At 37.3% G+C, this 25,706-nt stretch overlaps 1 protein-coding gene across 4 annotated transcripts in view; it reads left to right on the forward strand.

The window, feature by feature from the left end:
* The window catches only part of SUGCT (succinyl-CoA:glutarate-CoA transferase), a 357,626-nt gene that overhangs the window by 43,797 nt on the left and 288,123 nt on the right, over positions 1–25,706 (forward strand). For 3 of the 4 annotated variants that reach the window (XM_075054344.1, XM_075054354.1, XM_075054372.1), the window contains exon 8: positions 6,868–7,011. The exons of the other annotated variant lie outside the window; for it this stretch is intronic. In XM_075054344.1, coding sequence (XP_074910445.1) covers positions 6,868–7,011 — 144 coding nt within the window. The remainder of the gene's footprint in view (positions 1–6,867; positions 7,012–25,706) is intronic. 4 annotated transcript variants of the gene reach the window in all.

A 25,706-nucleotide genomic window follows, 5' to 3' on the forward strand; every position in this document is an offset into this window, starting at 1 on the left:
AAAATAAGCAGAGAGATGCCATTAGTGGTTCTGGAAAAGCTTTATGTGCTGCTATTCCCAGTGATATCCAAGATCTTTGGTAGTTGCAGTAGTGCAGGAAGCATTACAGAGGTAGTTTAGTATCTGGATTTCAGGCATACATAGAATGTGTGTCTTCACCTCAGAAAAATGCTGGTCAAATAGGCATTTACTTAAGCTGTATTGAATCACTGACAGGTGCAGGGAATGTGGTCTCCAAATGTCACTTATCAAATGAGATAGTGTTAGAAGTCTATTCTCTGCATCATAAACACTAGATAGTCTTCTGTGGTGGTGCTCCTGATACTCTGGAAGCAGTAGTGCAGATCTTTAGAGTATGACACTTGCATGCCCTAGATAAACAAGGAGTTATCAAGTTTCTGTACTTGGTGTCAGATACTGATGTTTGAGTAGGTTGTTGAAAGCTAACCATGCATGATCTGAACATAACTCTACTGCAGGTTTGATAGTCTGCCAATTGACTTGTTTTTTGCCAAGAACAATGGCAAACATCAGAACTCTGTGTGTGTGGCAATTATTGTTACCAGAGTCCTCCTTTCTATTAAAAAAAAAATAAAAAATGTCAAGCATCATTTGACTGAGGAAAGTGAAACATCTTGTGTCTTGCGACTGTCTGCCCATTGCTGCTATGTTAAAGACACATAGTCACAGGATATCCCATCTCACAACATGAGAAGACATGAAGTTGAGTGCAGTCCTTACAGGTACTTCTCTTCAATTGTGTAATGCACGTACACACTAAGCACTGACTGATCACGGTAACTGTAGTGTAAGTAATTTTTACGTTCTGATCCTGGTAGAGTGAAGGTTAGTACTTCCAATTCAATGCCAGAAACTTCATGCATGCCTCGAAATATACCAAACAAAATTAAATGGGAGTATAAACTGTTAGAAAGGGGCAAATGTTGTTAGTACAACATGAATAAATTATGTTGAAAAATTGAAAAAACCTAGGAGTCTCGTAAAGCTTTTCAATGATATGTGAATGACAGAAAATACAAGTTATTCAGTTATATTGAATAATTGTATGTAAGTTATATTATGAGAGCAATAGTCCTCAGTGGCTATTATGAAGATGGATTTTATTAAAAGATTGTATTAAGATCTACACTGGAAATCCAGATGTTTGCATCACCTCACCAGGACTCGAGGCAATGTAATCATAGGAATCATTTAATAACCGTTAGTAAGTTCCATGGGGGCTTTCAACAATCGTTCAAACTTAGTCATTCTCTTGCGTGATTAAAATAAATGTGCTAAAACTTGCTTCTTATTTTTATTTATTTGAAGTTGGTCATATATTCATCAGTTTCTCAAAACCATTGTCTGATATATAGAGGGACAGTTTAGTTTCAAAGACTTAAGTGGTCTGTGACTCTAAAGAAGCAAATGTGTCTTTTGTTGTTGTAGTGAAAATTTGCTCAAGTGGCTTTAAAATCATATTGTATGCTTGTTTGAAAGTTACTTTAAAATAACAATGTATTATTAATAGTAAAAACTTCCACATTCTACATTTATGTTCATGTGACTGGGTTGTGTTTAAAATTCAACAAAACTAGGTCTGACAAAAGTAAAAACCTTGTTTCAGTCAGCATGTAGAGAAGTGGCCAAAGTAAAGAAGAGAAAAGAATCTTACTCACTTTTTCATGCTGTTTTTCTTTATTAAACCTTGAATCATTTGTTGACCAGATAACATGGAATTCGTATACTAAAAATAACATCATTTGAAGCATACCCTAGTAAGCTAGAGGATGAATTTTTTTTCTTAAATAAAATTACAAATGCCAGACTTATGAACTGGGAAGAAAAAAAAAAAAAGAAAAGTTATAACAGATGATGTTGGTTTTGTATTGCATTGCGGTAGCTATAGATAATTGGCATAATAACATCAGTGTAGCAGCGCTCTGGGGAAACTTCCCTTCAGTAAACAAGCCATTGAATGTGCTTGCAGGATGGTCTTAGAGTTATCTGCTGATGCAGCAGACAAATTACAATGAATTTGAGCAGCAGCAACAAAACATTTACATATATCACTGAGGTGCTTAATTTTGAGGTATGTTAATACATATTTACAGCTCCTCACAAAGCCTTTTAATAATAGGATACTAAAATTATCTCCTGTATCTGACATTTTTAAAATGGATAGAATAGCAACATATGTTCCATTTTAGCTTAGAGAAATTTCATGTTGTGAATTTTAGTTTGTTCCAACCCTCTGGCTACTGATTTGGTGTCTCAAAAAGCAGTTTGTTGTTGCAGATCACATAACTTTATTGGGTACTGAGGCCATGCCTCTGGTCAGTAGTCTTAATATTAAGCCATGAAATCAATACATTACCAGCACTGGATTTTGAGCAAAACTTAAACCTTCATGAATTCTGTCACATATGTAACATTCATTTTCTTCAATACTTTATATTTCATGTAACACTATAATTTTTGAAGCAGTAAAGAGATCACAGTGGAAGAGATGGAAGTTTCTGACTAAAATGTGTGTATTTTATCCAAGTTATCTTTTTGTTAAGGAGATAAAGTTATTGTAATACAAATATGGAATGCACCAAAGATACACAATAATACTACATTTGGCACACAGTATAAGTCTTTTGAAAGGGAGATGAATCGTATGCTTTATCCATCTGATTTTTAAGATCTGAAAGAAGATTCCTGTATAAAGAAATTCTGAACGGCTTGCTTTTTTTGCTAGAAAATAGTTGTTACTGAAATGACTTAATGCTGATTATCTTGCAGTGCTTCTGAGGAAAGTTCTGAACCTTGAAATCAAGCTATAACTAATGCAATATTGCAAGGTTGCAGGCACAAACAACTGCATTTGTGCTAGTGTTGTTTTTGCTGATTGTACAAAACCAAACACATTCAGTGTACAGTAGAATGCTATCTTTAAGCCATGTTTTCATGTGCAGAAACCTGCATGGAATTCAAGCTCTTACACATGTACTTGATTACTTCTGTATTAGAAATGTGTGATACCTGTGAAATTTGAAATTCTAGTGTGCTTATGAAAACTGACAAGCAATAGTGGTGAATCTCTTTTTTGTAAATCTGTACCACAAACCCATTTTGAATGAAAGTAGTTGCTTCAGGCCACATTCAGTTTTTCTTTACATAAATTAAAATATGCTAAAAGGACAAAGTTTACACTGATGACACTTTTATTGTCCTGGATGACATAATTTATAGATATTTCCTGGTTAAGTACCACATTTAAGTTTCATATTTGATGAACAGAAAGCTTTTACTTAATATATTCAGATACATTAGTGCCAGATGAATATCCCTTTGAAAATTTCTATGACTCATTAAGGCAATAACTTGCAATTAATTAAATAAAACCCAGTTTGGATACAAATCCCCTTTCACCTCCAAGTGGATTATTACGTGCAATTTTTGATATTCAGAGTATCTTTATGGTGTGCGTTCTTTCTTGCTGAAGAAACATTTTAGTTTTACTGAACACAAGACAGCAAGACATGATTGGCATCTACAATACCAGAGGGGCCATTCTTCAGCTTAAAACCAAACAAACTGCAACAAAAGAGTACACATGGTATATAGCTCAGAGCTGTTGAAAAATATAGCCATTGCTGGTTCATATTAGCTTCAGCAGCTATTTCCCATTTGTAAAGACTACTGGACTTAGAATATTTTTATTAAGCATGTCATTTCGGAACAATTTCCAATTTTACTGGATCATTTTTATGTTACTGATGTCAGTTTGGGAAGAGAAATTATGTCAAAGGCGGGGGGAGGGAAAAAAAAAGGCTTGGGAAAAGAAGCTTCCAAAATGTGTTGTGGCTGTCTCCGGGCCAGAATGTGTTGACAAATTGTAAGGAATTTAGCAAACAGCAAAAATTAGGAATAAAAGTATAAACTGGTGGTAAGATTGAACAATAGCAAAGCACAGTGACAGAAGAAAGTCTGCGCTACTGGAGTGATTCTTCATCTTTTCAAATGAGTAAAGGGAGTGTCCTGGTACTGCCCCTAATTAAGGTTCAGCCCAGCCCTTGAGCCTGGATGGCAGCTTTGTTTGCTTAAAGCACTTTCTATGTGATTAGGGCTACCTTTTATCCTTCTACCAGAACAGTAATATTGCTTTTGGCTGGCAGGGGTGGTGGTGGTGTGTGTTACTTTTAAAATAATTTGCTTGAATAAGTGCAACTGTATAGATCCTTACATTGCTCAGGGAACTAGTATAACGCTAGCTACACAAAAGTACTGCTGAGCTGTCAGAAATTCCATCTAAAGGAAGGTATTTGTGTGTGTAACTTTGTCCTTCATATAAAGTAGCTTCATATTCCTTGTTCTGCAGGGTAGAGATGAAAACCTGAATGAACCCATTTCACAGTACTTACAGCTGTGCATCCTGTCACAGAAAGGCTGGTTTATTGCACAGGTGGATATTAGAAGCTGATTAAAGGGTGAGAAATGGCAGCTACTCATGGAGCTTGGTAGAAAGACCAAGGAAGGCTAGAAATTGTCGGCTGCTGCAGAATTATAGGTTGTGGAGCATTAGGATGAACTAAAGCCAATGTGTTAAAAATAATGTAGCAGTATAGTGCTAGTAGTTTGTAGGGCTGTTCTGTATGGGGAAATTGTGAAAGTATTTTTAGAAATAAAGGTGAGCTTTTTACTGAGGCAAAGGAAGTGTTTGCTTTAAAACATTAAGTAGTTCAGTACTTGATGAGGACAGTGCTGGAATCAAGGCTTGAGAAGACAAATTCATACCTAAAAATCTATTAAAAATTAAAATAGTCCTGATTTTTATATCTTCAAAGTGTAGTTTTCTCCATCAAGGGTTAAATTAATGGCACTTTGAAAATAGTGGGAAGTGTTTTCAAACTAAGAATGTTGCTGCATATCTGTTTGCAAAAACTTAAGTCTTTCATTTCTTGTCATCCCAGTGTCTTGGTTGTAATGAGGAAAGAACAATTTAACAAACTGAGAACTTGCAGCAGATAATGTGGGGGAAATGTGTGTTTTTTTTTTTTTAATTTGTATTTCTCAGTGATAGCTCTGAGGAGCAAAAACCTTCTCATATGCTAATTAGTTTTCTCAGGAGGCCTATGTATATAAAAATAAAGAACTTCCTTTCCTGTTTTCCCTCAGAGTTGGGTGCAAGGAGAGCGGTGAATGGATGGAACCTTAGAGTTGCCCTTTCTGTTGGGAAGGTGAAGTAGCTTAGTGTAGAGTGTGGAGAAGGAAGAAAGAAGGGATTCTTCAAAAAAGTACTTCTTGAAGCAGTGTTAACCTTAAGGATGTGTAGTTTATACATCATCCTTAATGTCTAGGCTATAGATAGTCACAGACTAATCCTTACTGTGGTTCGAATGACAGTAACTGAGATGATTTTTTTTAAATTTTGTCATATTTGATAACAGATTTTATAATTTTGTTTAGTTACTTTTATGATACGAATAAAATAGAAGCCTTTTCCATTGTACATAGAAAATATTGTACTACACACTTTTATCCCAGAATTGACCTATTAATGCAATTGATAATGCAATATGATACTATTTTTCTTAAAATAATTTTTAACGTATATGATTTGATATCAATTATGTAAATTCTGGTGGAGTGCAAAAGAAAAAAAACCATGGTGAAGATAAGTTTTAAATTTTTTACGTGAAGCCAAGACACTTGTTTTATAATTATCAGTAAACTTAACTCGCTTGCAATCTTCAAGTATGATTACACTTCACAGTTTAGACATGACTAATTAAAATAATTCTGTAAATTCAATTTTATTGAATTTATGCTAGATTAGTTTGAAGGCACTTATGGGAACTTTGACAGACAGTTATTATTTATCAATTATACTGATTTTAAGTTGGCTTATGATAGGCTTACTTAGGTGCTTAAACTCTGAAACAATCCCATTAGCTTGGTGCTGCTGTTCGTTGAGTGTACTTCAGGGCACGCAATTGCTGTCAGAATCTGAGCATCCGACCTCAAATTTTTCAGAGTAGGAAATGGGAGAATGTCTCAGAAGAAGCACTTTTAAGTGTCTATGATAAAAGCCTACTTTGACTGAAATTAGAAGTTCTTTTTGCCATTGATTGCAGAGGGGCCATGTTTCATGCCAGTGATTAGGAGAGTTCTGAAACACATGATGCAAAATGAAGATTCTTTCCTTTATGCCAGAAAAAGGGATGACATACTGAAAAAGGATATTTGAACGAGCAACTTTCCAGTGATTATTGGTCAGAACGTCAAGAATTTGCATGTATTTACATGTGTAAACAAAACAAAGTTGTTTTTGTTTTCTCACTAGAAGCCTGGAGTGTGTATACTGAGATTTGGCTGGGGGAGGGCCAGAAGAGGAGGGAGGAAAAGAGAGTGAGAAGAGCAAAGCAATATGGTTCTGCCTTTCAAACAGACTTGCACCTGGGTCAGCATATTGTGGAAGTCCTTTAGACCTTTGGCTTCTAGGCATAATGGAATTCAGTTTTCACTGGATTGCCTTGTCTCTAACATCATCTCTTTTCTTTTTGCATTGATGAGTTGAAGCATTATGTTATTAGGGCAAAAGTAGCATAACAAATCATTCACAGTTTGCAGTCTGCAGCATTGCGAAGCTACTGTATTGTGTAGATACTGCAAGAATATCTTGTGTTTCAGTGGTAGTTTTCATACTTCAGTTCACTCAGAAATATTCAGTTTGCAATGCAGAAACACATAAACACTTTTTCAGATGAGTCTTGTGTAGAATGTACTATAACAAAAAGTGATGTTTTGTTCTTGCTTGTTTTCTTCTTTTTTTGTTGTTGTTTGTTTTGTTTGGGGTGTTGTCATCTTTTTCTTTAGGATGGTGAGCCAGTTAGACCAGGAGTAGCCATGACAGATCTTGCTACTGGGTTGTATACATATGGAGCAATTATGGCTGGTTTACTTCAGAGACATAAAACGGGGAAAGGACTGCACATTGACTGCAATCTCTTGTCATCTCAGGTAGGAGTTTTAAAAAAAATCGCTTTTAGTTGTGTAGATGTTTGAACCTAAGAATACCATTTTGACATAAATTAGTACAAATTAGTACAACTAAAGACAACAAAAATGACAATAATGGCATTAGTGACAGTTTTCTTATTCTGCCACTCTGGTAGTGACCATTTTATATGACGTGGTTATAGTTACTACTGCATTACGTTTGGTTTTCACTTTTTACAAAGGACCTCCATGTTCTTTGAAAGCATGGGTTAATCAAGGTTTATAGTATCCCTGAGATTGTAAGTAACAGTTGGAGTAGATAAATTGAGATAGACAAGCATAAATGGTGAAACCACTGTTGGAAGGGAGGTCTACGCACTGGGTAACATTGCTACCAGAGTGACTGAATGATTTGTACAAAATCACCCACAGTAATCAAGTATCACCCAAGTGTCAAAGTAATGTAATCCATGAGGTCTGCCTTTTGGCTCCGGGAATTAAAGAATAAAGTAAGCTTGAAGATGCAGCATTTTCTAGGCACATTAAAGAGAAATCTCATCAAAATTGTAAAGACAAAGATGTTTTGATCATGAAAGGTATACCGTATACCATGAATAATGAGAAATTTAAATTGTCTTTGAACATTTAAGCACCATTGGTGCAATGATTTATAACTCACAAAAAGAAAGTGATGTTGGTATGAACTGCACATGATCAGATGATACAATGTCTTGATGGTGTAGATCCCTGCTCGTAGCAAGTGGATATATAGTGCATAGGGATTTTTGTGTATGTTTTAAAATGTACATCAAAACTGTATACAGTGCTACTCAAAGCTACTGCAGTGCTCTATAATTTTCATCTTTATTCAGTTGTGTTTTTCCTCACATTATACTTGTCAGTACATTTGAGAGGTGATAGAGTGCCCATTGTACAAATAGTTGGCCCTGATGTGAGCAAGAGGTTGGACAAGATGACCTCTAAAGGTTCCCTCCCACCTATATCACTGTATGATAATAATGATTGAGACTAATGGTTGAGGTTGCTCTTGTTTTAATACCTACTTCTCTGCATTAAATGCCTACTGAAAGCAGATTTGGAAAGGAGGGTAAGCCCTTGCTTAAATCAACAAAGAATTTCTCATTTGTTTCAGAAATGTTTGGAAGGACTGAACTCTTCATCATACTTATGTATACTTGTAAATGTTGTGTCTGTATTTGAAAAATGTAGTAAGCAGTTTAGAAAAATATTTTAAATATATGCTAAACTCTTAATAAGTATTTTGTATATATATGGCAGTTTTTTTTGTTTAACGTATCATAGTGTTTTATATTATAGCAGCTTTTCCATTATCTTTTTAATTACTAATTTTATTGGAAGGACTTCCATTAATTTCTGTTAATTTCCAGAATAATTCTCTTATTTTTTGATTCCTTGTTCCACTGTTTTTTGGCTTTTTTAAAATGGAGCCTTCTTGATTATTATTTGGTATTTTATCAAATGCTGAAAGTAAGAAGAGTTGAAGTTAGGTGTTGCTGTAACTCTCTTGTTTCACCTTACTTTGTCACCTCATTTGTCTTTAGAATCTTTTTCCTTGGTTAGGATAGATTTGGCTATGCACAAGTGTTCTCATATTGCAAAATTTCTATCTGAAGTTCCATATCATCATCCTTTAGGCCACTCACTGGCATACACAAAGGGAAGGAAGACTTGGACACATGTTAGTGAACAAAGCATGATATATGTTTGACTTCTATGTGCTTAGCTGAAGAAGTAATGATGAAGGAACAGTTTAGTGATTTCTTTTTTTTTAAACATTAACTCATTCCATGCTTGTTATCAAGTTACAGTTATCTAAAAGTCATTAAGAAGTAATTCCATACATGCATACTATTATTGTAAAATAGGTGTTTTTATTTACTTCAGTGTTGGATAAATTAAACTAAGTTGGTATTTTGGAATAGAGTATGGGTATAAGCTGTTAATCAGAAAACAGCTATTTTGTTTTAGATAATCCTATTACTTCAGTCCAAATTAACTTTAGGGTGTTGGCCCAAGACTGTAATGAAGACATCTATTAAATTGGAAAAAATATTTATGGATGAGGTGCTGGGGTACCAAAAATAAATCCATGTGATCAATCCCATTAAAAAAAAGTGTTAAAATGAGTGAAGAAAAACATAACTGACAGCTGAGTCCCTCTGAGAACCTAGTTTTCCTGGTTCATTTTCTTTCTTTTTGCAAAACTGGTGGTTACTTTTAAGTCTTTAAGGGTGAGTGTACTAAGAAAGAGTAGCACAAAAAAAAGAAATTGCTCTTGTGGTACTTTGGGTGGTAATGCTTTTTTTTGAAGGAAAGTTAGACAATTACTGTGATACGATCAGGTTCTTGAAATATCCATGCTTTCAAAGGGGTTATGGTTTTACATACCAAGCTGAGATATCTACAGCTAGCTCTTCCTCATGTGATGAATGTTTAAAAACAATGGCCTTTTGAAGTCTCTCATGGATGCTGCCAAAACAATAAGGAACCAAAAGTTGTAGACTTAGTTTGTTAGCTTCTTGTTGCAATTGATTAATGGTGGGATCTAGAGGTCAAACAGATGAATCATGATAACTTTTCCTTCAGTGTGAGTTTCATTGGAGTGTAGTAATTTTTAATGAAAAAAAGGGATCTTTTTCTGTGTGTAAAACAAAAGCGCTACTGAACTGTACTGCTATTAGTAGCGTTATGACAGCAGGGTCCTTTATGAAACTTTCGGCTTTTGTCAGTATTTCATGCACTGAGCTAATATAGCAGCATGCTTGCACCTTTTGTCCATCCTTCCTTCATCTGAACTGAGAATTGTGAAGCTGGCCTGTACATATATCTTCCTTGGGCAGTGTTGATGACTTTGACTATGTCAGAAAGGAAAAAAACCCCAAAACAACAGGGGTTAAACAAATAATTAGAAATCCCTGAAACATGTCCATCTATGTCTGTGCTATCCCTTTTCTGCATGCCTTATAGAAGTGCAAGAGGATTTTTAAATTCTGGTTTTTTTTTTTTTGTGGGGGAGGGGAGGAGGCAGCTGGAGGATGCTTTTGATATTAATTTTCTGCACAGATATGCTAATGACAAAGAGCATTGAACTGAATTCAACTGGGAATGAAAATGATCTGAAGCTTTTTAAAGAAATATCCCACTGACTGGCAAGTTTTAGTATTTAACTGGTCTGGGTAGAACCAAATGATAAATGAAATCCTGTTCTCTAAAGAAATGTTATTTTTAGAATATCTTTAAAAAGACATCTTTCTTTCAAATTCTGTATATCAAACACTTTTGTGCTATAGCTTTACAGCAGCTTATTACTACCTAAGAGGATTTCTTTCCCCAGAACAAAATAGAATTCTAGGATTTTGTTGATGAGGGAGATACAGTGACCACTAGGATGTGGTTTTGCAGTGAGCACTAGCTTTCTGTATCTCTCATCTATAAACTTTTAACCCATGTCATACAATTCCTTTGAAATTTTTGACTTTTAGATGATTTACAGTTCTCAGCTCCAGACCTTTCAGCATCTAAATAGTGTCCTTTAGATGATGCTAGTAAATAAGAAGGAAGTGGGTTTTGGATTTGGTTCCAATTATGCAATTGTGCCTTTTCTTCTGTTGTGGCTTAAAAAAAAAAATCTCTTGGAAGTTTTAATATCCTTCCTGTATTTAATTACAACCAGGCTTCAAAAAATACTGTAATAAGTTGGTTTCTCTTGGACTGAAAAATCTGCAAGAAGTATTTTACGTTTAACATTTCTGCAGTTTTGGATTGTATTTTTTTCCCAGATTCCACAGACAGGATAATGTGGTTAATATTGTTTGTATTATATGATTATTCATCAGACACTTCTCTGCTTCTGATTAATATGTTTTATGTGTTTGCCAGAGCAAATTCTTAATCTTCTCAAAATTTTGAAGTGACCCTAGAAAAACCTAGCAAATTGGTAAAAATTATTTTCTGTATTCCATCTCTGTGCTTTAGTTTGACAGTATAGTGAGATAATGGTGAGGTTTAGAAACTACTAGTGTTTTTTTTCTGCATCACTTTTTCCCAAGATGATTGTGTTTAAGGCTTATCTATTTAAAGTGCTTTTAGTGCTCTCTATTCAGGGATTTCATGGCATGTTTTTTACAAATTATTGAGTATAGGTGAAACTGGTAACAATTAGATACTCTCTGTAGGATATATATGGTATCACAGGATCCCTGAGCAGTAAGTTTTGTGAGAAATGCCAATCTTGGAACTCAAATACTGTTCAGGTGTCTTGACTGTATCTTGTCGCTTCTCTGCTTGCTAACTGAGAGTTGCAAGCTGACTGAATATGGAAAGAAAAACTGCTTTTTTAGAGGTCACTGCTGCTGGTGATTTCAGAGGCCAGCTAGGAGGACTGTTACACAGTTGTCTTGTTTTGGGTATGGTTTGAATAAGCGGTTCTTTTTTACAAGCTTATAAAGCACCATCTTTGCAAAACATTGTATTCTTAACCACTGTCATGATAAAAATTGTGTATGCACTGTATGGAGATGTCTCTTTCACAGCATAGCTCTGATATGGAAAGATAGTAAAATCTGAATTAATGTGAACATCTCCTTAAATATATACTGTGCATTAAACAGTTTTCTTGGCTACTATTCTTGATAATTTCCATTGAGGACATCAGTATAACTAAGACCAGAACTTATCCCTCGGGGTTTTAAGTAGCCAGAATTTTATTGAATAGACCAGAAGACCATACTAACATGACAGTTACTCAATTTAATATTGGCCTCTGTGGAATGTGTGTTGTGATTTCTAATGATTAGTTATGCAAAAAGTTGTTGGTAGATCATACTCCAACTGGATCTTGGATTTATTTAGTAGCTTTCTTTATTCTGTAAACAGACTACATACCCAGATTGCAAGAAAATTTTTTCTTTAGCTGCTATCTGACAGTAAATTTTGTGCCTTTTTGTCTTTGCTACTATTGTTCTTGTGTTCTGAATGTGTTGCAGCTTCATTTTTCTGTGTTGAGCTACCTCTGTCATCAATTAGAGAAAGACTAGGAAGGAGATAGAAAAAAATGCCCCTTTAATACACAGAAAAAGTAAAATGGCTATCTGGAGTGGGTAGGGGAAAGAGTTTGAAGACAAAGGAAGACATTTCTTTTAATGTGTTTATTATTTAGATGACCTTTGAATAAGGGTGTAATTCTGGAAATGGAATCAAGATGTTTGTTGTAGTTTATTACCAGCAGATCATATTTCGGGATCATGCTAAGTATTAGGAGAAGATGGATAACCTGGGTAGTTCAAAAGAAATTGGAATGATTTAAGCAACTAGTAGCAGAATAAGCATTTTTAGTGCACCCCAAAAGCTCACCCCTCCCTCTGAACTCATGGATGCCTTCAGAAGTCATTCTGTAAATTGGCCAAATTTGGATAGGGTATTTCAAAACCTTATGCGCTATTTATTTATGTAAATAGCAAGGAAAAGGGCTGTAACTTGATGGAATAGGTTTCAATTTTATGTCATGGAAAATCTTAAGTTAGCAAAACAACTGATTTCTGTGTGCTGTTGAACCTCTGGAAATCTAATAAACCTTAACAAGTATGTCATTTTGGGGTATGCTGATGGAACGCTAGCTAAGGTTTTAAGACTGCGTGGTTTGATTGCCTCAGATAGCTCTGACTGAAATTTCTCTGTAGATTATAATTTATAAAAAAGGTGAAGTAAAGGATGATGCTGAAACAAACCTGGACTAATGACTTGTTTTTGATCTGATGGAGTTCTGCTGCCGTGACTCTGTGTTTCTCCATATTTGTATTATTCAGCACTGTATTGTTTCTGGCTCATCAATTAAATTGCAAACTCTTCAGAGTAGTGACATGTGATTAGGCCAGAGGTCATAATTCATTAGTTATGTATTACATTATAGTGAAAGCTATAAAAAAAAGTGTTCAGACTCTGGTTTAGGACTTCAAAACCAGGTATCCATTAAGCTCCTTTATAAAAGAGTTCAGTTATTTGTAAAAATGCTTTGCCTTCTTTGGGATGAATATTTGTAGTACTAGATTTCTATGAAAAAAATATGTGAAGTTATTTTCATTCAAGCTTACTCTGTAATATAACATTTTGGTTTTTTGTGGTACTATTTAAATATTTTTGTAGATCAATTAAGGAAAAACTTCATTCTTCAGAGAATCATTTACAAATTTGTTGTCACAATTCAAAATGCATTATCAGGCAGAAGTGCCATATTGACTCCAGACTCATTTATTTCTCAAATCAAATAGAACTTTGGACCACGTTTCTCTGACTTGTATGCTGTTTAACAGCTCAGTAGATGAACCACATCTGCATTGTGGACAGCATTAAAATCCTCAAAAAAAGCGTTGTGGATGACTGGATGGTGGGCGTTCATTAACACTGCAGAGGCACAGAAATACAATCTTGTGCATTGTAAAACATCCCATTTCAAACACTTCATTCAACTGCATGGGTTTATTTCTTGTGTCATCCCTGTAGTGCATTAGCATGTAAGTACTTAATAGGCAGTATCCAGAGATCTTTCAGTGTTACAACTAATGCCAGTGTTGTTCTGCTGAGATAATAGTGTTACAACCAGAGGAGATTTGGCTGTGATAAAAGGGGTGGAATATTTGCACATTTCTCACCCAAACAAATAGACATGGCTTGTTTCTGTACGTGCCTCCCTATGTATCAAATGAAAAGTCTAAAAATCTGCTTGCACTGCTGCAGCACAAGCTTGTTGAAATTATTACTTTTGTGGAGGGCCAATTCTCTACAGGTAAGTCAAAAATGACATTGTCAGGAGCAAACACACTTAATACTCTTTTTTCTGTGCAAGTATTAATGCTGATAAATGTGGAGACAAAAAGATGAGTGCTGTAAATGGTTAGGTGTATACATATTTTAATTGTAAATGGCACTGCTTCTAATCATAAGAACAAAAGTGAAAAGTGCCTTAATACAGCTTCCTTTGGATATTAGCAGCTTTCTATGGAAAAGCATCCTTATTACTGATTCAATAAAACAATAGAATCCTTCATGAAGTGTGTGTAGCATCCCAATTAGAGCCTCTGGATGCTACCCTATTACAAATAATAAGAAAAATTGCTATAGTTTTTCTGATGCCTGTCCTCACAGGTAATTAATTTTTATATGAGCAAAATCTGTTTGTCTGGATTTTATTTCTATGTTTTGCTCTTTTCATTCTCAGCTGTCAAATATAGCTACTGTTTTTAGAATAAATAGAATTGAATCGTTTAGGTTGGAAAAGACCTTTAAAGATCAAGTCCAACTGTTAACCTAGCACTGCCAAGTCCACCACTAAACCATGTCGCCAAGTCCCACATCTACATGTCTTTTAAATACCTCCAGGGCTGATGATTCAATCACTTCTGTGGGCAGCCTGTTCCAATGCTTGACAACCCTTTCGGTGAAGTTGTTTTTCCTAATAGCCAATCTAAACCTCCCCTGGCACAACTTGAGGCCATTTCCTCTTGTCCTATCCTTGTTACTTGGGAGAAGAGACCGGCACCCACCTCACTACAACCTCCTTTCAGGTAGTTGTAGAGAGCAATAAGGTCTCCCCTTGGCCTCCTTTTCTCCAGGCTAAACAGCCCCAGTTCCCTCAGCTGCTCCTTGTAACACTTGTTCTCTAGACCCTTCACCAGCTTGGTTGCCCTTCTTTGGATACACTCCAACACCTCAATGTCTTTCCTGTAGTGAGGGGCCCAAAACTGAACACAGTATTCAAGGTGCAGCCTCACCAGTGCTGAGTTCAGGGGGACGATCACTTCCCTAGTCCTGCTGGCCACGTTATTTCTGATACAAGCCAGGATGCCGTTGGCCTTCTTGGCCAGCTGGGCACACTGCTGGCTCATATTCAGCTGGCTGTTGACCAGCAGCCCCAAGTCCTTTTCCTGCCAGGCAGCTTTCCAGCCAATCTTCCCCAAGCCTGTAGTGTTGCATAGGGTTGTTGTGACCCAAGTGCAGGACCTGGCACTTAGCCCTGTGAATGTCATACAACTGGCCTTGGCCCATCAATCCAGCCTGTCCAGATCCCTCTGTAGAGCCTTCCTACCCTCAGGCAGATCAACCCTTCCTCCCAACTTGGTGTCATCTGCAAACTTACTGAGGGTGCACTTGATCTCCTCATCCAGATCATTGATAAAAATATTAAAGAGAACTGGCCCCAATACTGAGCCCTGGGGAACACCACTTGTGACCGGCTGCCAACTGGATTTAAATCCATTCACCACAACTCTTTGGGCCCGGCCATCCAGCCAGTTTCTTACCCAACGAAGACTATTCCCATCCAAGCCATGAGCAGCCAGTTTCTCCAGGAGAATGCTGTGGGAAACAGCATTCAGTCAAAGGCTTTACTAAAGTCTAGGCAGACAACACCCACAGCCTTTCCCTCATCCGCTAAGTGGGTCACCTTGTTACAGGAGGAGATCAGATTAGGCAGGCAGGACCTGCCTTTCATAAAGCCATGCTGACCAGGCATGATCACCTGGTTGTCCTATGTGTGCTGTGTGATGGCACTCAAGATGATCTGCTCCATAACCTTCCCTGGTACCGAGGTCAGGCTGACAAGCCTGTAGTTCTCTGGATCCTCCTTCTCACCCTTCCTGTAGATGGGTGTCACATTTGCTAACTTCCAGTCAACTGGGACCTCCCTGGTTAGCCAGGACTGCTGATAAATGGTGGAAGGTGGTTTGGTAAGCACTTCTGCCAGCTCCCTCAGTACCCTTGGGTGGATCCCATCTGGCCCTGTAGACTTGTTTATGTCTAAGTGGCGTAGCAGGTCGCTAACCATTTCCCTGTGGATTATGGGGGCTTCATTGTGCTCCCTGTCTCTGTCTTCCAGCTCAGGGAGCTGGGTACCTGGAGAGCAACTTGTCTTACTATTAAAGGCTGAGGCAAAGAAGGCATTAAGTACCTCAGCCTTTTCCTCATCCTTTGACACTATGTTTCCCTCCGCATCCAATGAAGGATGGAGATTCTCCTTAGCCCTCCTTTTGTTGTTAATGTATTTATAGAATTTTTTTTTTTTTTCTTTTATGGCAGTAGCCAGATTAAGTTCTAGCTGGGCTTTGGCCCTTCTAAATTTCTCCCTGCATAACCTCACAACATCCTTGTAGTCCTCCTGAGTTGCTTGCCCCTTCTTCCAAAGGTCATAAATTCTCTTTTTTTTTTTTTTTTTCCTAAGTTCCAGCCAAAGCTCTCTGTTCACCCAGGCTGATTGTCTTCCCTGCCAGCTCATCTTTTGGCACATGGGGACAGCCAGCTCCTGCGCCTTCAAGATTTCCTTCTTGAAGAATGTCCAGCCTTCCTGGACTCCTTTGCTCTTCAGGACCACCTCCCAAGGGACTCTGTCAACTAGTCTCCTAAAGAGGTCAAAGTCTGCCATCTGGAAGTCCAAGGTAGTGGTTCTCCTGACCCCCCTCTTTACTTCTCCATGAATTGAAGACTATTATTTCGTGGTTGCTATACTCAAGATGGCCTCCAAACATCACATTGCCCACAAGTTCTTCTCTGTTCACAAACAACAGGTTCAGCCAGGCGCATTCCCTAGTTGGCTGGCTCACTAGCTGTGTCAGGAAGTTATCTTCCACACACTCCAGGAACCTTCTAGACTGTTTCCTCTCTGCTGTATTGTATTTCCAGCAGATATCTGGTAAGTTGAAGTCCCCCATGAGAACAAGGGCTAGTGATTGAGAGACCTCCCAGGTGTGTTTAGAATATTTTGTCTGCATCTTCATCCTGGTTGGGTGGTCTGTAACAGACTCCCACCATGATATCTGCCCTGTTGGCTTTCCCTCTGATTCTTACCCATAAAGACTCAACCCTGTTGTCACCATTGTTAAGCTCTAGAAAATCAAAACACTCCCTTACATACAGGTCTATCCCACTGCCTGTCCTTCCTTGCTTATCCCTTCTGGAGAGTTTGTAGCCATCCATTGCAGCACTCCAGTTGTGCGACTCATCCCACCATGTTCCCGTGATGGCAACTATATTGTAGTTTTCCTGCTGCACAGTGGCTTCCAGCTCCTCCTGTTTGTTGCCCATACTGTGTGCATTGGTGTAGATGCACTTCAGTTGGGCTATTGATCCCGCCACCTTTTTGGGGGGAGAAGCCCCAATTCCTACATTACCATTCTTAGGTGCTTCCATGGTTTCTAACACATGAATAACCCTTGCATCTTTGCTGCCACATGGATCTCCATCCCCTACCTCCACTGAGATGGCAGAGCAAAGGACCTCACTAGCACACTGTACCTCAAACATCGGCATGTCGCCCCCAGGCTTATCTCTAGTGAGCCTGCTTTTATCCCTTTCCCCCTTCAAATCTAGCTTAAAGGTCTTTCAATGAACCCTGCTAACTCCTGTGCAAAGATCCTTTTCCCCCTTTGAAGACAGGTGTACCCCATCTGTCACCAGCAGGCCTGGTGTCCTGTAAACTGACCTGTGGTCAAAAAACCCAAAATTCTGCTGGTGACATGAGGCTTGGAGCCAGGTATTGATCTGCTGGCTCTTCCTGTTTCTTCCCTCATCAACCCCTGCAACTGGAAGGATAGAGGAGAAAACTACTTGTGTTCCTGATCCCTTAACCAGTTGTCCCAAGGCCCTGAAGTCCCTCTTGATTGCCCTCGGACTTCTTGTTGCAACTTCATTGCTGCCTACCTGAGAAATCAATAATGTATAATAATCTGAGGGCCGTACTGGGGTAGGAAGCTTTCTCTTCACACTTTTAACCCGGGCCCCAGGGAGGCAGCAGACTGCCCTAAGAAGCGGGTCTGGTCTGCGTATGGGGCCTTCTGTTCCCTTCAGAAGGGAGTCTCCTATGACAATGACCAGTCTTTTTTTCTTTATGGAAGCAGTTTTGACACAGGGCATAGGCTGACTTAACCTCGGTGACACCTATGTGCTAGATGAACCATCATCCTCGTTCGGTTCCACTTGCAGAGCCTCATACCTATTATGCCAGGGCACCTGGGAAGACGGGGTAGTCACGGACGAGACGCGCCTGCTGCGCCGGGCAGGAACTTGTCGGCGTTGCCCCCTATCCCTTGAGTCACCGTGTTCAGCCAGGCGGACAGAGGATAGGGAATCCTCCATATCATGCGTCCTGTCTGCCTGTTGTGCCTGTCTCAGGGAAGGTAGGGTGCGATTCCAGTAGTCAGTCTCTCTCTCGCACTCCCCGACACTCCTCAAGCCACTCACCTCCTCCCAGAGCCCTGTCACCAAGCAGAGGAGTTCCTCTCCCTGGGCGCACCTCCCACAACTCAAATTGTTCTGTGTTTTGCAGGTGTGCTTGCTGTTCTCTGCATGAACAGAAGCCACTCAGAGAACTTGATCTGTGCTATTTTATAAACAAAGAAATACGGCCAAACATGGTTACATAGAATTAAAAAACATATAAGTTGTAATTCATATTAAATGCATAGATTCTTGGTGGCAAAGGCTATAACTAAGGAATAACATAAGAAAATGTGTTATAATATTAAAAAAACTGTATAAAATATAGTGGAAGAAACTTTCTGTAAGTTGAATTTTGCCTCGACTTAGTAAATTTGTGTGAAAATACAGAGTGTAATGCATTTAATATTTCTGTGGATATGTATCCTTTCTTCAGAGAAGATGGAGACTTGAGGAAACAATTGTAAAAGTGTCGTAGTTAAGGTTGTCTGATATGTCTGTTATCAGAGTCCGATTCTAGTTTTTATAATTTTGCCAAAGTTTTAACTGTTTTGGCTGAATTTTCCATGTCATGGAATTGCCAGAAAGTGACTTGTTTTCAAAGTTACTGTTAAAATGATTCATCTGTTTCCAGGAACAAGTTATGGGAAAATACGTTGATTTTATTTTTTTTTTTTTTTCCCTGAGAAACTCAGTGCCTTCATTCTTTGGAGTGGAAACTTGAAATCCAGCAGATGAATCACCCTTGTTTCAGGGAAGTGTCTTTTGAAAGGAACTCAGGGTGGCAGAAGGTGCAATGTGTATGACATACGATGTGCATAAAGGCTGGTAGGGACTCTCTAGGAGATTTGGTGGAGTGTTTGGTGTGTATTCCCGAATAAGTTAAAAGGAAATATTCAATAAGTACCTACTAATTAAATGAGTCAGAAGGTTGATAGAAAAATAGGATAGGACCATATGATTAAGGTTTGTGTATAAGTGCAGCAAGACCTTGTACAGCGTGTACAGACTAACTTTGGAGTTCTCAGGTTTTTTAACCTGAAAATTCTCTTTAATATTTTTTTTTAAAGTGACAGATTTCTTAGAGCTGTTCTGTGTTACTGTGAAGCTGAAACAGGAGTTTTTCAGTGGTTGTAGTAGTATGTTTTTTTACACTTTCAGAAAAAGAGCTTATTAGTATTTTATTTTAATGAAGAAATGTAATTTATTCTTCATTTTAAAATGTTGCTGTCTTCAATCAGAACTCATTTAAAAGAATTTTTTTTTTCTTGCCAATGCTCTCTAATAGATTTTATGGTCAGGATTTTTATTTCTGATCCTTCACCTAAAATTCATCTGAGTGTGTGTTGTTGTGTGTGTTGTTTTGTTTTTTTAAAGTGGAGACTAAGGGGGGATAGGGGTCCACTTAACATTTACTTTCTCTTGAAAATGTTTGCTGAATAATATATAGTTTTGAAATTTCAAGTCCTACATCTGTTAGTTGCATCAATCTTTGCTATTGTTAATGCTAACTGAATCTTAATCAGAAGATTATCTCCATGCTGTGGGAAGCATAGAAGTGTTCATTCTAGTCTTTCATAAACTCTAAGTAGCTCATTAAAAAAAACATTTGTAGGTCAGTTCTTTTTGTTGTTGCGTTTCACTGAACTCAGTTAGCAGCTCTCTGCTACGCAGATGCTTTGTGTTTTTGAAGATGCCTCAGTTTCTCTATGTAGTCTAAACTTTTTTTTTAATAAAGCAAAAGTTGTTTTCAGCCGTCATTTTCACACTAAAAAAATATCTACACAATTGTGTGTTTTAAAGTCTGTTTTGCTCTCTTCAGCTTTCTTTCCCTCCAAGAATCCGTGTTCAAGATAGGGTTTTCAAATACATTACCTTTGGTTTTCTCATTGCTTGTATTTTTTTAGTTTCTAGCTCATTAAGCACCTCCTAGCATGTCATTTCTATGACTGTGTGATTTGCTGTGTGGTATTTGATCAAGTGGCTAACTTTAATCAGCAAGTCCCACAAGCTGCATGTGATTACTGGATACCTGCTTAAGCATCTGGTTGGAAAACTCTAAAACAGGACCTAATATGAGACCCGTTCTAAAATTGTAGTTATTTGTCATTAAGGATTTGATTTTTATCTTTACAAGATTATATTTGTAGCTGGGATTATACTGTTTACTGATGCTTCAATGCCAGGAGTTTTCTTTTGTGAAGGGTGAATCAGCATCACTGGTAAGAAAACACCTTTTACCCAGAGCACAGTGTTCATAACATGACCACAGACATTTTCTAAAAGGGGTGTAGACTCTTTAACAGTAAGCCTTGGCCTATGTGATGGTAGTCTTGCTTTTTTAGTTAGCTTTTGCAGACCTCTTCAAAGTCATTCATGGAATTTGCTGGTCTGCAAAGCACTGGTTGAAAGCAGCTACAGTACTGTTGGCTCTTGAAGGGGAAGGGAAAAAACTAGTGGAGAGGGATTATGGGACAACAGTTCTGAATTCAGGAGAAGGTCAGACCTGCTGCCTTGCACACATGTGGGGACACTACTGAAGAATTTGTAAAGTCTTGTTCCTTTGTGGGCAGTGGCTTTGTTGTGTACTTGCAGGTAGGGATGTCTGCCCAGCCTATTGGTGTGTGGCACTCTTGAGTTGACTGTTAGCTCCTGCAGAGCTTTCAACTCCAGGTTAGATGGGAGGCCCTTACGTGCCCAGACATAAGGTGATGTTCGCTGACAGCTCCTGAGAAGACTGTGGTTTCCTGCTGTAGAATGGGCTGCCTTGAATCGTGGCAGCTTGTCTCTGTGCAAGGCTGCAATTCCTGCTGCCCACTTCATTCTTGCATGAGTCTGAAATACAGTTGCCTGCTTAAAAAGTGGTAGAACAGCACCATTCGTTGTGGCGTGGTGCAGTGTCCTGAACCAGTTGGGTCAACACTTAGGGTGTAACACAGAACATGTGTGCACTGTCTATGGCAGCAGTGAGGCGATTGCAGACTAGTAAGAACTTATCCTACTCTCATTAAGCCTTGTGGCTAAACATAATTAGACTTCAACTGGAAGAGTGGGGTTTTCTTGATAGAGGGGTTTGTTTTTGATTTTTTTAATGAAAAAAAACCACTGAAGAAGCAAGAGCCAAGGGTCACCCCATGCACATGTCCATGGAAGCAGCTTCAATACAAGTATACAAATGAGAAGGGTGACGGGGGTGGGGGGAGGGTAACTGCAAAAGCAAAATTAATCAAACTTGAATGTTGATTTATTAGCGTCAAACTATTAGTTGGAGCATGGAAAGGGGAAAACATGTAAAACAGTAAAATCAGTCATTAGGTAAATACCAGCATAGGATCAGTGATTTTCAGAGTGTTAGTGTACAGCAAATGAGGATTATGGTCTTATGTTCAAATTTTTCTCATGTAAAGATCTTTTTTTCCATGTCACCAGAAGTATGGAAAAGGCATAAGTGGAAAATTATTGGCCTTTGCACAATAGAAGGCACTGAAATTTTTGTATGATGATTTTTTCTACAAAGTTATAAATTAGTATTTGGGTTACTAGTTCAGTAGTATAGTCTAAAATAAGTGATCTGTGCTGCTGTAAAATGCCTGTGTCTCAAATTTCCTAAAAGACACTCTACATACCTACTTCAAGGACAAGTAAACAAAGAATGAGAAAGAAAATAAATTAATTTGGCTGACAGTCAAAGCCTTGTTAAGATAAGTGGCAGGAAAACAGACACAAAATTGGAGGGAGAAGAAAGTAAAGAATATAATTAAAATGTTATTTTCTCCTCTTTCCAGTTACCTTTTGTCTTTTGTTATTCGTATACACTTGCTGAACTTGCATGTAAATGATTGACTGACTCTGTGAACTCATTGTAATAAATTATGTTTGATGTGCTATCTTGAAAAAAATCTTTTGAAATTCTGTCTCTTTTCTTTGTCTGCTCACCTTGTGGCATTTAATATCTTGTTTCCCATCTGTCTGATTCCATCGTAAGCTGAGCATAACTTTTCAGACCTTAATGCAGCTCTATTTTTGTTCTGATTTAAGTAAGTATGTAACGCAAATATGCGATTTGGCTGTCAACAGTAATATCGGAAAGGAATGTTGAAGTGTGTGTTGCCTTTATTGATGTGAAAAAAAGAAACACTTATCTGTAGATATTTGATAATATGTATTTACAGTGTATAGATCTGTGTCTGCAAGCAAATGAATACAGAGATGTCTGTCTGTATCACAGTATTACATCTGCTTTAATGTTACAAGTCCAAAGGTTACTTTTAAGGATTAGTTTTTAATTAAAGGAGAAAAGAAATGGGTCTATAAGGTTTCAGGACAGCAGTTTTAAATATAATTTTAAAAATACTTAACTGAATATGTAATACAGATATACCCAAACTTCATTTTGAGAGATTGATTGTACTATAGACATTCCTACTGCAAGAAGTGTGTCTAGTAGTGAGGTCCTAACTGAGTCTTGAATTACAGGGGAATTTGGAGAAATAGACTTATTGTGTTAATAACATTTTTTTTCTAGGGGATATAATGTCTGTAGAAATATTCAGTTGGGATATCTTTTTTTATGCTTATAGTTCAGCAGTTTGCTTAATAACCGTAAGGTATAGGTAGATAAATTCTTTGTGTTCTTTATTAAGGACATCAAATGTATATGCTGAAAGGCTTTTTTTGGATAGTGTCTTTTTAGTGAGAGTAAATCTTTGGAGAGACCAGAGAGAATGAACTGAGCCAGGAAGAGAGGAAAGGGAAAGACACAGTAGTCCTGGGACTGTCTATAATGGTTTCACGGGACAGTAGAAACAGAATGGGCTTTTAAGTCTGCTGAATTCATCAGAGAGTTATTATGAACAGGGTGAAAGGCCACAGAGTTCACTCAACTAAGTGTGTTTAGTCATAAAACACAAAGCACTGAAATACTTGCTTTTATGTAGTTAATACATTTATTTGTATGATGATGATGATACTACTACTTCTACTACTACTAATTCTTTTCGGCTGGCTCACCTGACTATGAACAAGATACCAACTTGGAGAAGGAAGTCAAAGGGAAACAAAAGCCTTTTTCCTTCATCATTTATTGAAAAAACAATAATAAGTAAACCAGTTTCAGCAGGATACGTAGGCATATGGATTCAAGCAAGTGATCAGTACATTGACTGAAATGGGATTATTCTTCAGACTAAGTATCACGTTGAACTGAGGCGTTGATATAGTCTAAGCAACTTTTAGTTCCAAATTTGCTGTCTTTACTAAGCTTCTGACTTCCCCGGCATTTGCTGTCTATTGCTACTGAAACAAGTCTTTGAGCAGAAGCTTTAATGGAGCAATTCCAACGTCTAGTGAGTATTATGTTTTAATTCTTTTTTTTCATATTTTAATGTGAACAAGTGCTTTGGAGAAATCTAGATGTATGCGTTTTCCACCATTGAAAGAATTATATTCATCTCATCGAGAAAGCTGAGGCAATTTGCAACACTGTGTTAAAAAGATTTTTTTTTTTTTTAAGGATAGTTTTCTTGTGAAACTTCATGTGAAGAATTGTGTTTATGAAACTCATAGCTCTGTTTCTACAGCATAGGATACAAACAAATAAATGGAGTGAAATTTTGGCTTCATTATATTCAGTATCAATATTTTAGGATTTCTGTTTCACTAGGTTTTAATTCGCCATGTTCTTCCCAGAGTTAAGTTTGGTTTCCTTTCAGAAGTGTGAAAAGTTAAATGCATGTATCACAGAGGGCATTCTTGTGTGTTTAAAAATAAAAGCCTGTTGTAGTGGGTGCATCTCACCTGTCAGTGAAATTTTTGTGGAATACAGTGGCTGTGTAGTGTTGCCCACAAATACAGAAGAATATCTAACGATTAATATTTCATCATCATTGCATAGCCATTTGCTGTGGTAGAAAAAAATATCACTATGGGGTGACCCCAAATTGAAAAATGACAGGAACGATGGGTCTAGGCTATACGTTATTACTAAATGACACACTTTTGTGACTCATTAAACTCTCTCTGTAATAACTGTGTGTTTCATTCTGTGTTGCTGAGGAAAGTTGCAAACCAGAAAAACAAGTCCTTTCTATGTACTCCCAGATGCATTTCCTTAATTGCTGAGATTTTCCTGGGGACTGAATGATAGACTAGACATTGTTCAACATTTTAGCTGAATGAAGTGACGCTGACACTGGACTATATAATAAGCTGCAACTGAAATCCATCTACAAAGTGTTTTCCAACAGTACTCAGGAATAAGGCATTGTATTTGTAGTTGGTATGTATGGGTATAGTTTTTGACAGCAGTTAAATTCTTATTTGCTGTATATTTTCCTGGGTTTTTTGCTGGACTAACTCACTGTATCCATGATTTACAGTTAAATATTTGCTTTGAATATGGGAGTGATACATTCACATTGCCTTTTCAGCATACATGAATAAAGGAGAAAAAAAAGAGCTGGCATTCTTTTTGTAGAAATTCTGATATAATTCACATATTGGAATGTGAATAGTGAACTCTGAATTAAGTACTGCATGTTTTGATATAGATGAGACTCATTAGGAGGCACAGAATGGTGTAAACACTTGGATCGTTATAGCAAATTTCTTCCATCTAGGGGAGAGATATGAAGAAAATAATATTTTTGGAAAAAAATGGTCACATGGCCTATTGTTTTAGGCAAGCAATTGCACTTGCACAACTAGTTAACAGCGTAAAACAGATACATTGTGTCTGGTGGTCTAGTGATAACTTTGCATGCTAGTTGTCACACATTGCATTCTCTCAAAGAAATAAGAATAAAGAATCTGCCATTGATTATAACAGAACCACCAATTTTCATGCATTACTGCATCATAAATGTTCACTTCTTTCTCCTAAGATATATTTGTGCTTACAAAGTATGTATTTATCCCCTCAAAATATGGTTACTAAATTATCATGCCATATTTTTCACAGAATTAATCTTTTTCCAGTTTTGTCTGTCTGACTAATAACTTGATAAATCTGTCCTTATCTTCTAATGGCAGATGATTTATCAAGGCCTACTACTTAATTAATATTACAGAGCATGTGGGGAGCTGAAGAATTCAGAAGTATTTTCCATGGACATGTAAAATGAGAAGCATAGGAGAAAGCAGAAAGATAAACTTGGAACTGAGAAAAAGTCATTGTGATTTAAGTATGGGATTGAGGTTCAGGAAATGGTGAGTTCTATCCCACAGATCCATCATGCTTCCCACTAGACTTTGGACGAGATACTGATTTTTTTTCTTTGCTGCAAAATATTTAGGTAATACTATCTTATCTCTTAGGGTAGTTTAATGCTAGATTTGTCTAGGATTACTCATGTTATAGGACACATTCTTTTTTTTTTTTTTACAAGCACTTCCATGATGCAGACGTAGCCTGAATTTTTTCATATTAAAAAAAGTGTACATAATATGTAATATATAAAGGATACTTTTGTGAC

Source organism: Buteo buteo, chromosome 2 (assembly GCF_964188355.1).
Source record: "Buteo buteo chromosome 2, bButBut1.hap1.1, whole genome shotgun sequence".
NCBI lineage: Eukaryota > Metazoa > Chordata > Aves > Accipitriformes > Accipitridae > Buteo > Buteo buteo.